Source organism: Lagenorhynchus albirostris, chromosome 10 (genome assembly GCF_949774975.1).
Source record: "Lagenorhynchus albirostris chromosome 10, mLagAlb1.1, whole genome shotgun sequence".
In the NCBI taxonomy this organism is placed as follows: domain Eukaryota; kingdom Metazoa; phylum Chordata; class Mammalia; order Artiodactyla; family Delphinidae; genus Lagenorhynchus; species Lagenorhynchus albirostris.
In genome coordinates, this window is record NC_083104.1 from 17,987,512 (window position 1) to 18,007,301 (window position 19,790).

The following is a 19,790-nucleotide window of genomic DNA, read 5'->3' on the forward strand; positions in this document are numbered from 1 at the left end:
AACAAATGTTTTCATTTTCCTTGTATTTGAAATCAAATCCAACTAACGTGTACTGAATATATACTGGGTTCAAGTCTAGCAACTTATAAGTGTTAAATCTTCAAATCCTCTCTACGACCCTTTGATGAACTTGGTAAAGCCCTTATTGTAAGTCCATTCATTCATGTATCCGACGTCCGTCCTCCCTCCCTCTTTCCCACCCTTCCATCCTTCCTTGCCTTCCTTCCTTCTCATCCAAACATCCCAATAGTTTACTGAGTGCCTTCCGCTAATATGTGCAGTGCACTACTCTACTTGTTGGAGACCAAAAACCTTTCCCATGATAGGGCTTACATGTTAGTGAAAGAAACCCAAACATAAAACGAATAAGTAAAGTATGTAGTATTCTAACTTTAAAGATAGTAGCATAGAGGAAAAAATAAAGTGAGGGAGGGGAGCAATTTTAAATACAATAGCTTCACTGAACAAGTGAGTGTGAACAAAGACATGTGTACTATTTTTATACCCATTTAACAGATAAGGATGGGAGGTTCCAGGGAATCTTCCAAAGGAGGTATTTTGGAAAATTTTGGGAATCTTTTCTACAAATACAGGAGAAAATTCCGGCATTTAGAAACTACAAGAAGCAGGGCAGAAAGACTATACTATGGGAGAAACTTGGGCTCCAATCCAGGCTCTAAGATTTACTCCAGGAAAATGATTAACTTCCCTCAACTTCAGTTTCCTTGTTAGAAAAAAATGATACCAATCAGTACATTCCTCAAAAAGTGAAGAGTTGATGAAATCATGAACCTGAGGATCCCAGAATGTACTAGTGTGAGAATCACTGCCTGGTCATTGACCACCAACCATTCAGATCTCTCCTTTCAGTTGTATGTCCTGAAGACCTGTCTTAAAGCCTCATTTCTCACGCTGTTTTCAACTGCACCCCACAGTAAGACATGCATTTATATCATGATACTAGTAGTACGTGCACACATAAATATATAAAACAGAAACATTTTCAAAAATATATTTGTCCTTACTATAGTAACGCATATCCCTTATTCGATACTACTTCAGTTATTTAATTTTTTAAAGAGCTGATCATTAGTCACTAAACTGATTTCAAGAGTTACCAGTAATATTCTAGTATTTGAGAAACACAAGGGTCGAACTGTTAACAAAGGCTTGGTAAATAATTTAATGTAGATAGACAGACAAACAGACATATGAACAAATACATAAAAAATGTCCTCAACATCTCCCACCACATTTCCCTCTCTCACCAAAAACAACCAATTCCAATCCTTTAAAACTGATTCTTTGGGTAGGTACCTCCACATCTCTAAATAACACGCTAAAAGAAAAACAATTCTCTGAACTCACAACTTCTGACACCAAATGTGTGGAGTTTTCCCCCACACCAACCAATTCGCCAACACTCCAGACACCAACTGGCTGTCCTACAATTCAGTTATGACACTGACTACGTAGGGTGAGGTCCAGAAGGGTCCTGAGCCCAGGAGCTTCTGTCTCCATAACGTTTGCACCACCCTCCCAGCACATGGATGTGTTCACCAATCCAAAATCTCTCTGGACCTCATCGTTTACAGATTTGAATGGAGGCTTCATCACGTAGGCATGATCAATCATTAACTCAATCTCCAATCTCCCTCTCCCCTCCTAGAGGATGGGGAGTAGGGCTGAAAGTTCCAATCATGGCTTGGTCTTTCTAGTGACCGGCCCCCATCCAGAAGCCCACCAAGAGTCACCTCATTAGAAAAAAAAGACATGCCTATTAACCAGGAAATCCCAAGGGACTAAGAAGCTCTATGTAAGATGCCTCTATCACACCCATTATTCAAGAAATTACAAGGGTTTTAGGAACTCTGTGTCAGGAACTGGGACCAGAGACCAAATGTATATTTCTCATTATGTCACATATGCCTCATCTACTGACTTCTTGCCCTGAAAGAGAATTTAGCTGCAGTACTCGGGATCTTCATTGCGGCCTGCAGGCTTCTTAGTTGTGGCATGCATGCAGGATCTAGTTCCCTGACTAGGGATCGAACCCAGGTGTCCTGCACTGGAAGCGTGGCATCTTACCCACTGGACCACCAGGGAAGTCCCGAAATTTTCTTGAATTAGTTTCACTGTTGATTTCCTATCCTTTGTGTTCTATGTTCTCTTTCCAGGGCTCCTGTTCTTTAGATGTTTGATCTATCCTCTAATTTTCTAAACATTGTATTGCTATCCTCCATATCATTGGTTTTTATTGGTTTTTTAATTCTACTTTCTGAATAAGAACCTTTTTCTCCCAATTCTTCTATTGATTTGTTCATTTCTACTACCACAGTTTGAATTTATGAGGTTTTTAAAATCCTCTATATGTTTTTTTTTAATAAATTTATTTATTTTATTTATATTTGGCTGTGTTGGGTCTTTGTTGCTGTGTGCAGGCTTTCTCTACTTGTGGCTCGCGGGCTCTAGAGCACAGGCTCAGCAGTTGTGGCACACGGGCTCAGCTGCTCCGCGGCATGTGGGATCCTCCTGGACCAGGGCTCGAACCTGTGCCCCCTGCATTGGCAGGCGGATTCTTAACCACTGCGCCACCAGGGAAGTCCCTAAATGTTTCATTTTAAAAATAGAATCCTATGCTTCTTCATGTAATACCTTCTTTTATTTCTCTGAGAATACTGATGATAATTTTTTTAGAAGTTTCATTCATCCTTCTTAGATGATGTTCTCTATATTGATGTTTTTCTCTTTATTTGTCTTGACTTCTGTCTTTCCTAGTAGAGAGTTTCTCCAAATATCTAGTGATTTCTGGATTTCCATTGAGATTTAAGAGGAGTTTGGAAGTATGTGGAGGGAACTTGTCAGCTGTATGCTTCAGTGTAGGAAGCTCTGGCTGGGCCACCTTAATGGGGAAACTCCTGATGTCAGTGTCCTTAAATCCCCAAAGATATTTCTTTCAAATCCCTGTTTGGAAGACATAATTTTCCTTGCAAGGTTCTGAGAGTTATATGGGAGGAAAGGTCTGTGGTCTCAGCATTCATATTTAAATTTTAGACTGAACCTCATGTTTCAACATGATGCCCACCACTGTGCCTGGATTCCTATAGTCCAGAAATAATCTATTTTATCTTCTCTAGAAACGGAACCGCCAATCTTTTGCCAAGGGAAAGAGAGAGGCGGAATCCCAGTTACATGATATAAAATTGGCAATCTGGGGGTCTAAGTGTTTCTCAAAGAATCTTGCAATGAAGCCACTGATTTTAGGCATATTTTCACTGCCAAGTCCAGCTGATGCCACCAGTTCACTGGTCTTTTGGGATTTTGAGTCATTTGCTCCTGGGCTTTCTCCATTGCTGGTTAATGATACAGATGTCTCAAGCAGACTAAGTTGGTTACCACCAACTTAGTGGTAAAATCTACTTCAAGCTTTAATTGCCTCCTCTTCTGTGCTTTTTATCCTAGAATAGAAGGTTTATGCTACTTAAAAAATTAATTATCCATTTTAGTATAGTTTGGGGAAAGAATGAATAGAAATCAGATGTTTTGCTTGCAGTCTCTAATCAGACACAAGCCTAGTGTGCTAAACTTCTTTTCCATTCTGAGAGTCCCTAACATCCTTCCAATCAAGTCCTCTTCTGATTAACTCAGCCTAAGTCAATTTATAATTGCTTGCAATCAAAGAATTATGTAACAGTAAGTAATCAACAAATATTAGTCACGATTCTTGTACTATGCTTCATAACAAACATGGTAATTCCAGAATTACTAAGATGGTAATCACGTTGGTCAAAAAGACTACGATGTGTCTGATATCAAAATAGGAGCATCCTCTGCTGGGGCATGTTGTAATTGTTCTGTGCTGGTTATGACTTGGCCAACTAGACGGAAAAACCTTTTGCTGCTGTTAAGCAAGATAAGTTCCTTTGGGGAAAACAGTTAATGATCTCAGTAGTTTGATGCTACTTATCAGTACTCATAATAACAGCAATAATAATAAGAATTACAGATAACACTTATTATGTACTGTGCATTATTCCTAAGGGTGTTACATTTATTAACTAATTTAAGTGTTCACCACACTATGAGTTAGTAATATTCTTATTCCCATTTTACAGATAAGTAAATTGAGGCAAAGAAAAGTTACTTCTCTCTCTCTCTCTCTCTCTCTCTATATATATATATATATATAAACATTATATCTACCCTCTCTCCTGTGGAAAAACTGAATCCATATGGTTCCTATGCAATTGGTCCCTGTCGTCCAAAGGAGAGAATGTGACTTAAGTTGGGCTAATCAGAGTATCCTATTTTCCTGGCCACAGTAATTGTTCAGGGACAAGAACATGAACCATGAGGGGCCAGTCAAAATATACACCACGATTTTTATGATAGAGTTATTAGAGACCATGCTTTTATCCTCTCTTAATAGCTTTATTGAAACATAATTTACACATCAGAGAATTCACCCATTCACAGTAAACAATTCAGTGGGTTTTAGTATATTCACAGAGGTGTGCAACCACCATCAGAATCTAAATTTAGAGCATCTTCAGCACCTCAAACAGAAATTCTGTACCCACTAGCAGTCACTCCCCATTTCGCCCAACCTGTAGCCCTAGGCAAGTACTAATCTACTTTCTTTTCTTTTTTTTAACATCTTTATTGGAGTATAATTGCTTTACAATGGTGTGTTAGTTTCTGCTTTATAACAAAGTGAATCAGCTATAGTATTCATATATCCCCGTATCTCCTCCCTCTTGTGTCTCCCTCCCACCCTCCCTATCCCACCCCTCTAGGTGGTCACAAAGCACGAAGCTGATCTCCCTGTGCTATGCAGCTGTTTCCCACTAGCTATCTATTTTACATTTGGTAGTGTATATATGTCCATGCCACTCTCTCACTTCGTCCCAGCTTACGCTTCCCCCTCCCTGTGTCCTCAGGTCCATTCTCTACATCTGCGTCTTTATTCCTGTCCTGCTCCTAGGTTCTTCAGAACGTTTTTTTTTTAGATTCCATATATATGTGTTAGCATACGATATTTATTTTTCCTCTTTCTGACTTACTTCACTCTGTATGACAGTCTCTAGGTCCATCCACCTCGCTACAAATAACTCAATTTCGTTTCTTTTTATGGCTGGGTAATATTCCACTGTATATATGTGCCACATCTTCTTTATCCATTCATCTGTCGATGGACACTTAGGTTGCTTCCATGTCCTGGCTATTGTAAATAGAACTGCAATGAACATTGTGGTACATGACTCTTTTTGAGTTATGGTTTTCTCAGGGTATACGCCCAGTAGTGGGATTGCTGGGCCGTATGATAGTTTTTTTTTTTTAGTTTTTTAAGGAACCTCCATACTGTTCTCCATAGTGGCTGTACCAATTTACATTCCCACCAACAGTGCAAGAGAGTTCCCTTTTCTCTACACCCTCTTCAGCATTTATTGTTTGTAGATTTTTTGATGATAGCCATTCTGACCGGTGTGAGGTGATACCTCATTGTATATTTGATTTGCATTTCTCTAATGATTAGTGATGTTGAGCATCCTTTCTTGTGTTTGTTGGCTATCTGTACATCTTCTTTGGAGAAATGTCTGTTTAGGTCTTCCACCCATTTTTGGATTGAGTTGTTTGTTTTTTTTGATACTGAGCTGCATGAGCTGCTAGTAAATTTTGGAGATTAATCCTTTGTCAGTTGCTTTTTTTGCAAATATTTTCTCCCATTCTGAGGGCTGTCTTTTCGTCTTGTTTATGGTTTCCTTTGCTACGCAAAAGCTTTTAAGTTTCATTAGGTCCCATTTGTTTATTTCTGTTTTTATTTCCATTTCTCTAGGAGGTGGGTCAAAAAGGATCTTGCTGTGATGTATGTCATATAGTGTTCTGCCTATGTTTTCCTCTAAGAGTTTGATAGTGTCTGGCCTTACATTTAGGTCATTAATCCATTTTGAGTTTATTTTTGTGTATGGTATTAGGGAGTGTTCTAATTTCATTCTTTTACATGTAGCTGTCCAGTTTTCCCAGCACCACTGATTGAAGAGGCTGTCTTTTCTCCATTGTTAATCTACTTTCTATCTCTATAAATAGATTTGCCTACTTAGGAGATTTCATATAAATAAGATCATAGAATATATGTCCTTTTTTGAATGGCTCCTTTCACTTTGCATAGTGTTTTCAAAGCACACCCAGTGTTGTAGCTTGTATCAGTACTTCATTCCTATTTACAGCAACATATTACTCCATTGTATGAATATACTACATTTTATTCATCCAGTCAACAGTTGGTGGATGTTTGGGTTGCTTCCATCTTTTATCTTTTGGCTCTTATGAATCATGTTGCTATGAATATTTGTGTACATGTGTTTTCATTTCTCTCCATTATCTAGGAGTAGACTTGCTGGGTCATATGGTAACTCTATGTTTAATCTTTTGGGGAAGTGGCAGACTGTTTTCCAAAGCAGCCACACCATTTTACATTCCTACGAGTAGTGCATGAGGGTTCCAATTTTTCCACATCCTTGCTAACACTTGTTACTATGTCTTTTTGTTTAAAGCCATCCTAGTAGTGTGAAGTGGCATCTCAATGCATTTTTTAAAAATTAATTAACTTATTTTTTTATTTATTTTTGGCTGCGTTGGGTCTTCTTTGCTGCGCACGGGTTTTCTCTAGTTGCGGCGAGCAGGGCTACTCTTTGTTGCGGTGCGCGGACTTCTCACTGCGGTGGCTTCTCTTGTTGCGGAGCACGGGTTCTAGGCGTGTGGGCTTCAGTAGTTGTGGCACGCGGGCTCAGTAGTTTTGGCTCATGGGCTTTAGAGAGCAGGCTCAGTAGTTGTGGCTCGCGGGCTTAGTTGCTCCGTGGCATGTGGGGTCTTCCCGGACCAGGGCTTGAACCCGTGTCCCCTGCATTGGCAGGCGGACTCTCAACCACTGCGCCACCAGGGAAGCCCCTCAATGTGGTTTTGATTGCATTTCCCTGATGACTAATGATATTGAGCATCTTTTCACACGTGTATTGCCCATTTTTGAATCTTCTTTGGAGACCTGTCTATTCAGATCCTTTGCCCATTTTTAGTTGGGTCATTTGTCTTTGATTACTGAGTTGTAAGAGTTCTTTGTATAGTCTAGAGAAAAGTACTTTATCAGATATATGATATGTGAATATTTTCTCCTATTTTGTAGATATCTTTTTGCTTTCTTGATGGTGCTCTCTGAAGCACAAAAGTTTTCAATTTTGATGTAGTCCAAGTTATCTAGTTTTTCTTTTGTTGCTTGTGCTTTTGGTATCACATCTAAGAAACCACTGTCTAATCCAAGGTCTTGAAGATTTACTCCTATATTTTCTTCTAAGACTTTTATATTTTCAGCTCTTATATTAGGTCTTTGATCCATTTGAATTAAATTTTACGTATAGTATAAGGTACAGAATATAACTTCATTCTTTTGAATGTGGATATCCAGTTCTTCCAACACCACCTGTTGAAAAGATTACTCTTTCCCCAACTGAATTGCCTGGGAACCTTCATCTAAAATAAATGGACTGTGAATATGAGGGTTTATTTCTGGACTCTCAAATCTCTTCCACTGATCTATGCCTCTACCTTTATGCCAGTACTACACTGGCATAGTTACTGTACTTTTGTTGTAAATTTTGAAATCAGGAAGTGAGAGTCTTCCAAGGTTGTTCTTCTTTTTCAAGATTGTTTTGGATATTTTGGGTAACTTGAATTTAAAAAAAAACTTTATATATATATATATTTAGCAGTTTTAGGTTCACAACAAAATTGAGAGGAAGGTACAGAGATTTCCCATACATGCCCTGCCTCCACACAAGCATAGGCTCCCCTATTATCAACGTCACTCACCAGAGTGGTATATTTGTTACTAGGGATGAACCTATAGTGACTCATCGTAATCACCCAAAGTCCATAGTTTACATTAAGGTTCACTCTTGGTGTTATACATTTTATGGGTTTGGACAAAGGTATAATGACATATATTCATCATTATAATATCATACAGCATATTATCACTGCCTTAAAAATCCTCTGAGCACCACATATTCAACCATTCCCCCTCTCCAAACCCCAGGCAAACACTTTTTACTGTCTCCATAGGTTTGCCTTTTCCACAATGTCATATAGTTGGAATCATATAGTATTTGGCCTTTTCAAATTGGCTTCTTTCACTTAGTAACATGCATTTAAGATTCCTCCATGACTTTTTATGGTTTGCTGGCTCATTTCATTTTAGCACTGAATAATATTCCACTGTCTGCATGCACCACAGTTTATTTATCCATTTACCTCATGAGGGATATCTTGGTTGCTTCCAAGTTTTTACAATTATAAATAAAGCTGCTATAAAGATCCAAGTGCAGGTAGACATAAGTTTTCAGCTCCTTTGGGTAAATACCAGTGAGCACTACTGCTGGGTCATATGGTAAGCATAGATTTAGTTTTGTTAGAAACTGCCACACTGTCTTCCAAAAAGGCTGTACCATTTTGCATTCCCACCAGCAATGTATGACAATGCCTGTTGGTCCACATCCTTGATAGCATTTGGTGTTGTCAGTATTCCAGATTTGGGTCATTCTGATAAGTATGCAGTGGTATCTCACTGTTGTTTTACTTTGTATTTCTCTGATGACATATGATGCAGAGCACATTTTCATATACTTATTTGCCACCTGTATATCTTCTTTGATGAGGCGTCTGTTAAGGTCTTTCACCCATTTTAAAATCAGGTTATTTATACTCTTGTTGTTGAGTTTTAAGACTTCTTTGTGTACTTTAGGTAACAGTCCTTTATAAGGTGTGTCTTTTGCAAATATTTTGACCCAGTCTGTAGCTTGTCTTCTCATTCTCTTGATATTGTCTTTCACAGAGCAGAAGTTTTGAATTATAATGAAGTCTAGTTTATCAATTATTTCCTTCATGGATTGTGTCCTTACTGTTGTCAAAAAGACATCACCATACCCAAGGTCATTTAGGTTTTCTCCTATGCTATCTTGTAAGAGTTTTATAGTTTTGCATTTTACATTTACATGATCCATTTTGAGTTAATTTTTGTAGTGTGTAAGGTGTGTGTCTACATTCATTATTTTGTATGTGGTCGTCCAGTTGTTCCAGCACCATTTGTTGAAGGACTATCTTTGCTCTATTGTATTGCCTTTGCGCCTTTGTCAAAGATCAATTGACTGTATTTATGGGGGTCTATTTCTGGACTCTCTATCCTGTTCCATTGATCTATTTAAGGTTCTATTTCTATGAACTGGTATAACATCTTTCTTAAATGTTTGGTAGAATTCACCAGCAAACCCATTTGGGCATGGTGCTTTCTATTCGGAAGGTTATTAATTATTGATTCAATTTCTTTAATAGATATAGGCCTATTAAGAACATCTGTTTCCTCTTGGGTGAGTTTTGACAGATTGCGTCTTTCAAGGAATTGGTCCATTTCATTTAGGTTATTAAATTTGTGGTCATAAGAGTTGTTCATAGTATTTTTTTAATTGTACTTTTAATGTCCATTAGAAAGAATCTGTAGTAATGCCCCTTTTTCATTTCTGATATGAGTAATTTGTGTCATTTCTTTTATTTGTAACTTCGCTAGAGGCTTATTGACTTCAAAGATCCTTGAATTTCCATATAAATTTTAGGATTAGCTTGTCAGTTTCTGCAAGTTTACTCAGGCTTTTATATGGCCTAACATATGGTCTATCCTGGAGAACGCTCCATATGCACTCAGATGGATGTGTGTTCTGCTGGTATTGGGTGGACTGTTCTACAGATGTCTGTTGGTCCAGCTGGTTTATAATGCTGTTCAAGTCTTCTATTCTCTTGTCGATGTCCTGACTACTGCTTAATCCATTATTGAACGTGAGGCACTGAAATCTCCTACTCTTACTGGTGGATTATCTATTTCTCCCTCTAATTCTGTCAGCTTTTGCTTCAAGTATTTTGGGGGCTCTGTTGTTAGGTGCATGAATGTTTACAACTGTTATATTTTCTTTGTGGACTAACACATTCATCATTATAAAATGTTTCTGTTTTTCTCTAATAATGTTACATATTATATTCGATTTTATCTGATACTAGTATAGCCACTACAGCTTTCTTGTGGTTGCTGTTTGATTGACATATCTTTTTCCATCCTTTTGCTTCCAACCTATTTGTATTTTGAATCTAAGGTGTGTCTCCTGTAAACAGCACACAGTTGGATTGTATTCTTTACCATCTATCTCTGGCAATTTCTTTCTTTTGATTGGAATTTTACCCATTCTTATTTAATGTTATTATAGATACAGTTGAGCTTATGTCTGCTATTTTAATTTTTGTTTTCAATATCGCATGTCTTTTTTATTCCTGTAGTCTTCTTTTAACTGCTTTCTTCTGCACTGAGTATTTTCTAACATAGCATTTTAATACATTTTTTCACCATACTTTTTGAGATATTCCCTTGGCGGTTGCCCTAGAGATTAACATATATATCTTATCAGAATACACTTCAGATTTATACTAACTTCATTCCACTGAGATATACAAATAAATGTTAGTCATATATAATTCTATTCCCTCTTCTCCATTTTATGACATTGTTGTACATATTACGTCTATACTGTTACAAACTCAGCAGTATAATTGCTACTTCTTACAATTTTATGTGTTTAAAGAAGCTGAGAGAGGAAGAAGAGCAAGTATATATTTATGGAGTTTGTTATATTAACTTTCTCATATGCCATTTTTAATTTTCTTCATTTGTTCCTGTGGATTCAAGTTACTATCTGGTGTCATTTTCTTATTCCATACAATTTTTCCTCCATTCCAACCTCCTTTGTGCTATTATATATATATATATATATTTATTTATATTCATATTTATATTACATTTCTATGGTACAGGCTCAACACATGATTATTATATACATAATGTTTTATACAATTGTTTTTAAAATCAATCCAGAGAATAAAGGGTAAAAAATACTCACTTATATTGTCTTTTGCATTAATGCCTTTATTGGTGCTCTTTTTTTTTTTTTTATTGTGAGTTTTGAATCACTGCCTGGAGTCACTTGCTTTCAGCCTGAAGAACTTCCTTTATTCTTGTGGTTCTGCTGTAAATGAATTATCTCAGATTTTGTTTATCTGGGAGAGACTTTATTTCACCTTCATTTTAAAAATCATTTTGCTGGATATAAGGTTTTTGGTTGACAGTTCCCCCTACTTTTTGGCACTTCAGATAATGTTATCTCATAGCCTTATGGCATCCATAGTTTCTAATGAGAAGTCAGCAAATAATCTCATTGGAGTTCCCTTACATGTGACAAGTTACCTTTCTCTTGCCGCTTATAAGATTTTGTCTTTGCCTTTCAGGACTTTTACTATGATTTATCTGTGTGTGGATCTCTTTGAGTTTAACTTACTTGGAGTTAGTTGATTTCTGATGTGTAGATTGCTTTTCATCAAATTTGCAAGTTTTCAACCATTATTTCTTCAAAAAAATTTTTTTTCTCTATTCCTTTCTCTCTCTCCTCTCCTTCTGGTGCTCATACATGTCCTGGTGGATCTGATGGTGTTTCACATCTCTGAGTCTCTGTTCAATTTTATTTGTTATTTTCCTCTGTTCTTCAGATTGTATAATCTTTATTGGTTATCTTCAAGTTTACTGATTCTTTCTCCTTTAAGTTCAAATCAATAGTGAGCCCCTCTAATGATTTTTTTCACTTCAGTTATTTCACCTTTCAACTCCACAACTTCCATGTGGCTCTTTTTAAAAAAAAAATCATTTAAATTTCTTTATTGATAGTCTCAATTTTATGAAACATTGTCATCACATCTTACTTTACTTCTTTAAGCACAGGTTCCTTTTGGTGCCTGAATATATTTACAATGGCTGTTTTGAAGTCTTTTCCTACTAAATCTGACAGCTGGGTCCTCTCACCAGGCAGCTTCTGCTGCCTGCATTTTTCCCTGTGAATGAATCACACTTTCCTGTTTATTTGCCTGCCTCATATTTTTTTGTTGAAAAAAAGTTAGAGCATATTTTTAGCATGTTAATATATTTTAGCATGATAATGCATTTTAGGATGTTTTAGCAATTCTGGATAACTCTCCCCTGCCCACCTCACGCCCCAACTCAACATACAGGGCTTGTTCATGTTGTTTGCTTGTTTATTTGTCTAGTATCTTGACTGGGCTATTTCAGTGAAGTCCACTTTATCCACTGTGTGAAACCTATGATGTTTTTCCTCAGTGGGTGCAGCCTTTTGCATGTCCACAGTCACCCAGGATGACAGTGGTTTTATCAGGGCTCTCTCTGATGGACTCTTCTTCTAATCATCCTCTTAGGCTGTGCATCTCTGTGTTGGTATTACACCCAGCTATTAGCCTTCACTGACTGCCAGCTGATTGCTCTACTGTTTTTGACAACGGCCTGAGCACAAGTTGATCCTGCAGTATGATCCATTAAATTCTGGCCCATTTGCAGGGATAGTTTTGTTTTTTGTTTGTTTTTTTTTTTGCGGTACGCGGGCCTCTCACTGCCGTGGCCTCTCCCGTTGCGGAGCACAGGCTCCAGATGCACAGGCTCAGCGGCCATGGCTCACGGGCCCAGCCACTCCGCGGCATGTGGGATCTTCCCGGACCAGGGCACGAACCCGCGTCCCCTGCATCGGCAGGCGGACTCTCACCCGCTGCGCCACCAGGGAGGGAAGCCCTCCTCTACGGTTTTTGACAACGGCCTGAGCACAAGTTGATCCTGCAGTATGATCCATTAAATTCTGGCCCATTTGCAGGGATAGTTTTTGAAGTTGGTATTTAAACTTTGTTCTGACACCAGGAGGGCACTTTTTATTTGTCTCTTTCCCTGGTTCTCCCTTGTAAACTAGCTAGCCCATCGTTTAGCTTGTTGCTCTCATGAAGCTTTCTCTTAATGAACAGAGCCTCTGAACCCCTGGACATACTTACCTGAAATTTAAGCTCTGTAAGATATAGCTGGTAGAGAGGAGAAATGCTGATGACCTGCCCCTCCCAAGGAAATACCATAGCCCTCAACTGGGAGCTGGGAGGATCCCTGTGTTCTTGACTGAATTGTCTAGAGTTGGGTTTCCACCACGCAGAGCTAGAAGGGGAGAGGGAGGGAGTGGGTCATGATTCAAGTGTCACAGACTCTTGCTCTTCCTTATTAAGTTTTAGTAGATTTTCTTGAGTAAGAAATCTGTTTCTTAATGTGCTTAGGTCCTTAGGACAATTTCCAAAGACTCTAGATAGTTGTTTTAAAAACAATGTTCACAGTTATGCTTGTTTCACTGGGGAACAGTTTCCAGAGCTCTCATGCCACCATTTCAGATGTCACCACCCTGCCAGGCTCTTGTTCTGCTGCAGTAGCTAAGCTTTAGAATTTGTCTCTCAGGCTGCTTCAAGCAGTCATCATTCTCACAGAGTGAGCCCTGCAAGGGACGGGGAGAGAGACAGACACAGCCCTGGTGACATTATAGGAGCCTTGGGATCTAGCTGTGCTTGAGATGAGCCCTCTGATCTGGACTCCACGGTCAGATAAGTGAATAAATTGCCTTCTTTGCTTAGCTAGTTGCAATGGAGTTCCTCTCACATGTAACCAAGAGTTGTAACTAATACCCTGAATGTCAAACTTTTAATAATGTGTGAGTAAACGATAAGTACTGTGGAAAGCTTGTTCAACAAAATTAGTATCTAGGGTCATTTTCATGTGATATTTAGGTAGTTAATCTCATCCTGATAATTTATGGCCTCTGAGTGCTTGAAGAAATAGATAGACATCATTTATGATGATTCTAACTGATGTTCCTCTTAATAAGCATTTTTAATACGTTCCGATTCGCCTGTCAATATTTGTTGCTACCCAAAGGGTTGTTTCCAAGGAAGTCTCAATGTTAATTGCTAATTCTGAGGTATAATATTAATAATAACACAGAAGCCTAACTTTAATTATAAAAAGGTCTAATATGTCAGGTAAACCTCTCTTTTCCATCGGTCTATGGCAAACTTATTAGAACATTTCTGGTAAGCATACAGTTTTCCAAATATTTGAACCAGATAAAGACCTCTTTAACAAATTAGAAGTCGAAAGAGGGAAGATTTATGTTGTTGCCCTTGATGTGATATAGAAAATCTAGGTAATTAAGATTTTTGCTGATTTGGGATATTACTACTTTGACATTTTAAAGCATGGGACAAGTTTGTTGGAAACATAAGAGTTAGAAATTCTCAGGATGTATTTATAGTTCAAGACTGTGAGCAATTTTATCCAATCTCTCTTGATAATATTCTTCCCTAACTCCTTCCTTGAATGTGGATACTTATGACAAGTTTTATGAGCAAAGGCATCAGACATTATTATAATCCTGGAACTTACTAAACTTGGTTAAAAAAGTCTTCCTCTGGAGGATGACTGGAAAGTGCCTTAACCTACCTCATATTACCATGTTTGGTACCGCTTGCCAATAAAGTCTCTGTAGATTCTGCAATCCAGTGATCTCTTGTCATATTTTAAATATCTCTAGGATCTCCAGAAGAGCACATTATTGAGAAGACAGGTCTTTATAATCAAACAGGCACAGTGTGTAACAAAATGTAGAGATCCATTATGCAATCTCACCAATTCCTATTAAATGAGGAAAAGGTGATGTGAATTCACAAAACTCAGTTATTCTTATAGAATAAAGTCTTCTGGCCTTCACTAAGGAAAAAGGGAAAAGTCCTCCAAGGTCAGTTTTAATTGACAGGTTTGATTTATTTGTGATTGGCATATTGTTTTAAATACTTTGAGCTTCTGAATTACCTGAAAGCAGAATGCAGTCTAGGGAGCTTAATCAAGTCATCTGCTGTTTACTTTGCACTAATAATGGTCCTTAGATCCACCATTCACAGAAATAGAAAAGTAAGCATCCACTGATTTAGGACTTCATAAATCTTGAATTGGTGGGATCTGAATTCCACTAATTGTACTTGAGAATCTAACAGTCTTGAGTTGCAAAGACACATGCTCTGATCAGTAAAATCTTACCTGAGAAAGGGTTTCATCTACAGGTTTGTGGTAGATGACACTCCCTCAGAAAAGAGGTAAGGGTTTCCCTGGTGCTGCAGTGGTTAAGAATCCGCCTGCCGATGCAGGGGACGCGGGTTCGAGCCCTAGTCCGGGAAGATCCCACATGCCGTGGAGCAACTAAGCCCGTGCGCCACAACTACTGAGCCTGCGCTCTAAAGCCCGCGAGCCACAACTACTGAAGCCCATGCACCTAGGGCCCCTGCTCCGCAGCAAGAAAAGCCACCACAATGAGAAGCCTGCATACTGCAACGAAGAGTAGCCCCTGCTCCCTGCAGCTAGAGAAAGCCCGCGCAGCAGCAGACTCAACGCAGCCAAAAACAAAAATAAATAAAAATTAAAAATAAAAAAAATTTTAAAAAAGAAAGAAAAGAGGTAAGACTGTGATTCTCAGTCAACCGACTGACCAGGGCTAGAATGTTTGCATTTTATTTTATTTTATTTATTTGGTTGCACCGGGTCTTAGTTGCAGCTCGCGGACTCCTTAGTTGTGGCATGTGAACTCTTAGTTGCGGCATGCATGTGGGATCTAGTTCCCTGACCAGGGATCAAATCTGGGCCCCCTGTGTTGGGAGCACGGAGTCTTCACCACTGTGCCCCCAGGGAAGTCCCTGCATTTTAGAATCTCCATCTCCTCTGCAGTGCCTCAGCAGCACACGGGTCTGGTTTTACAGAGACGAATTTCAAGGAAAACATCACCTAGACTTTATTTCAAATTACCCTGAGGATCAATAGATCTCACTGATGTCCAGAAACTCTATGTTTATAATCTTCTGTTATGATATACAACTCAGGGAAGGTAAATGTCCTGTCAACTGCAATCTGTCTTTATTATTTTTAAGGAGGGCTAATTTCCATTATCAAAAGCAGATAAGGAATGCCAGCACTCATTTGTCATTCAGAATGGAATAGACTTGTTTAGCTGGGAATGAATGAAAACCATCATGTGGTGGGTCTGTTTTTTTAGTAGTGGCAATCAAGTCACAATTCAAGGTCAGGGAAGATTCAAATGTGTTCTACTGGGTTGCTACTATTTTTTTTGCATACGTTGGGGAGACAATTTTCCAAAAATAACTTGGAATTTCTAATATTTTTTCCCCTAAAACAGAGATAAGAAGCAGAAGCCTGATATTTTCTCTCGTCTTCTCAAATAGCAGTTAGTTTTCATTTCACCAATCCGGAGATGTTGGTTCTGATATGGGGAAGCCTTTTCTTACTCCCATTCTTATGCAATGAATCCCACCTCATAACCTGTATAAAAGGCTGTGGCATGTGAAAAATAAGCCATTTAGTAGTGAGTGGGCTTGTGCAGCAAATCAGCACCAAGAGTACAGCCAGGCCTTGTTTTTTTCACAGGTTCTGCACAGGAAATGCTAAAACTGCCATTTGCCATTTGGGATTTCAGACCAACAGATGGTAAGACCTCCCTGTGTGGGTGTTTCCCAGGCACCTCGAAATCAAAATATGACCCAAATTAAACTCATCTTCTGCCTTACAAATAATGGTCTTTCTTTAGCCTTTTCCATCTCTAAATAGCACTGCCATCCATTCTGTAGGCTGAACTATAAGAAATTGCCTGTTTTGAAGGTCATAAGTAGCTGGATACTGGCAATTTCAAACAGATCAACCTTCATAGCTGTTCAGGTCAGAAACCTGGGTGAGACCTTTATCACCTCCTCTCCCCTTCAACTCCCACAGCCAGCCAGTCATGGGGACTGGTAATTCTATTCCTCAGGCACGGTCTGCATCCATCTCTAAGGCAACTGCCATAGCCGAAGTCAGTATTAATTGGCCTCAGCAATTCCGCTGTCCACACTGCAACGAACCGGTGAGTCCTCTGTATTACCCAAGTCAGATCATCTCACTTTCGTGCTAAGAATTGTTCAATGGCGTCTCACTGCCCTTAACGCAAAGACCAGACACTCCAACATGGCTTACAGAGCCTGTAAGCTCCAGCCCCTGCCGACCTCTTCTATCGTACCGTGCTCTATCTTCTGGTTACTGGACCTTCTATCTTCTCAAACGTGTTCCTGTCCACTTTTGCAGTAGGGCCCCTTTGTACCTACTATTCCATTTGCCTGGAACTCTTTTCTCTCATTACCCACCCTAGTCTCTCAGTGACCCCCTACTACTCCTTCTTTCCCGTCTCAGCATAAAAGCCATTCCTCGAGAGAACCTTCTAGACATCCCCCAGACCAGAGTGGAACCCCATGTTACATACATCCATGAGACTCTGTTCTCCACCTCAGCATGGATCACATTTCTAATTACCTGTTCAATGCCTTGCTAGACTCAAACTCCAAGGAGGCAAGACCAATAGATAACTAATAAGGACCTATTGTGTACCACAGGGAACTCTACTCAATATTCTATAATGACCTACATGGGAAAAGAAACTAAAAAAAAAGTGGATATATGTATATGTATAACTGACTCACTTTGCTGTACAGCGGAAAGTAACACAACATTGTAAATCAACTCTACTCCAATAAAAAAAAAAAAGACCACAACTGTCTTGCTCGCCACCATATCGCCATCACTAAGCCAGGGCTTCGCACCTAATGGGCGCTCAATAAGTGTTTACTGAAGGCATGACCTTCACAAATGTCAAGGTTACAGTTCACAATTCAAAGCTGCCATCTTTGTTCAGTGATATTCTCAGTTTTGGAATATCTTCGGTGATTTTTCTATTTAGAATTTTAAAGGAGGAAACAAAAACATTCAATGTGAAAATTCAAAATGGAAAAGGTGAACCAGAACTCTGGACCTTCTCTGAATTATCCCCTAGCATAGCTACATCTAGAAATAGTTATTATTATAAGAGAAATAATAATAATCTAGAATAACACTTATTGAGCACCAACTAGGTGCCAAGCTTATGGAGGGAAGTGAGGCTTAGAGAAGTTAAGAGGTTTAGTGAGGTCCACACAGTTAGTAACTGGTGCCTCCATAGTCACAAAGACCCATAATCCAAGACATGCTTGGGATGCTCTCAGTCCCTCAATCTTTGGGAAAGACAATTTCTCAACCACAGGGACCCTCTCTCTACACCCGGAAGACTCAGAGCATCAACTACAGAAACCAAGAGGAACATATTTTCCACTGTAATTAAAATGTCTCTAAACACACCCTAGTTAATTCCATGATGTTTCCAAGAGCAATTCTCTCCCAAGCAGCATCTTATTAAAAGCAGGTGTTCCTACCGGAAGAAAGAGTCTCTGGGCAGCACACGGTTTGAATAATTTCTTCCATTCCTGAGGGTTTCCAACCGAAAATGTGATGGGGTAGATTCTGTACTCAAACTTCTTTGTATATGAGTCTGGCCACTGTCGTAGCTGAAAAACATGGAAGGTCAGGGGAGGGTGATGAGACCCCAGAAATATGAAAAACACCTAAGTCTTCTGCATGGCCAGGTGGAAATTATTCAGGTAGCATAGGAAGAAAGTCTAATTTTATCACCACAATTTATGCTCACTGAATAAAAAGACCATTGCTAAGATTTTAAAAAATAACACCCAGAGTTGGCAAGGATGATGGGAAACTGGCACCTAAACTGCAAGGGTAAATTTAAACACACTTCCAGGAGGGCAATTTAGAGACTAGTAACAGCAAATCCCAAGACAGACGCACAAGGACTTTCACCGAAACATAGTTGGTAATAAAAACAAACAAACAAGCAAAAAAACCTTGTTCAGTACTCAATGCTCAACGATAAGGAATCGGGAAGACGCATTACGATGGAACTACGCGGTGGACTAATGTACAGTTAAAGTAGATCTATATGTGCTGTCATGAGAAAATGGTTACAATATATAGTTAGGTTTTAGTAAAAGCAAAGTACAATACGAAATGTATAATATGGTTCTCTCTTACAGGGAAAAATATATGCATACGCTTACACGTAGAGAAAAATCTGAACAGATATGCGCCTAATTGTTAAACGTGGGTACCTGTGGAGGAGGTGGTGGTGGTGTCATTTTCTAAGTTTATATTTCTGTGTTCTTTAAGACTTTTATGGACAGTGTATATTACTTTGCATAAATTAATTTTATAATAAAATTATTTTAATTTATAGACTTTATTTTTCAGAGCAGTTTTATGGTTACAGAATTGAGCAGGAAGTACAGAGACAGTTCCCATATACCCTCCCTCCTTCCCCTTCCACCCCCCAGTTTCCCCATCATTGACATCTTGCATTAATGTGGTACGTTTGTTACAACCGATGAACCAATATCAATACATTGTTAAGAACCAATATCAATACATAGTTTACATTAGGGTTCATTCTTTGTGTTGTGTAATTTTACAGGTTTTGACAAATGCATGATGTTCTGTGTCTACCATTATAGTATCATACAGCATAGTTCCACTGCCTAAAAATCCCCTCTGTTCCATCTACTCATCCCTCCTCCCTCCTTTTCATCTCTGAACTACTGGCAACCACTGATCTTTTTACTGTCTCTCAGTTTTGTCTTTTCCAGAATGTGATATGGTTGGAATCACACAGCATACAGTCTTTTCAGATTGGCTTTTCTCCTTGGCAATATGCATTTAAAGTTCCTCCATGTCTTTCTGTAGCCTCACAGCTTATTTTTTTTTATCACTGACCAATATTCCATGGTATAAACATATCACAGTTTGCTTGCCTATTCATCTATTGAAGGACATCTTGGCTCCTTCCAGTTTGGGGTGACTAGGAATAAAGCTG

The 19,790-nt window shown here is 38.8% G+C and overlaps 1 protein-coding gene across 2 annotated transcripts in view; it reads right to left on the bottom strand.

Moving 5' to 3' along the window:
• LOC132526842 (glucoside xylosyltransferase 2) overlaps positions 1–19,790 on the bottom strand; it is a 154,739-nt gene that overhangs the window by 107,677 nt on the left and 27,272 nt on the right. For both annotated transcript variants that reach the window (XM_060161345.1, XM_060161342.1), the window contains exon 3: positions 18,286–18,417. In XM_060161345.1, coding sequence (XP_060017328.1) covers positions 18,286–18,417 — 132 coding nt within the window. The remainder of the gene's footprint in view (positions 1–18,285; positions 18,418–19,790) is intronic.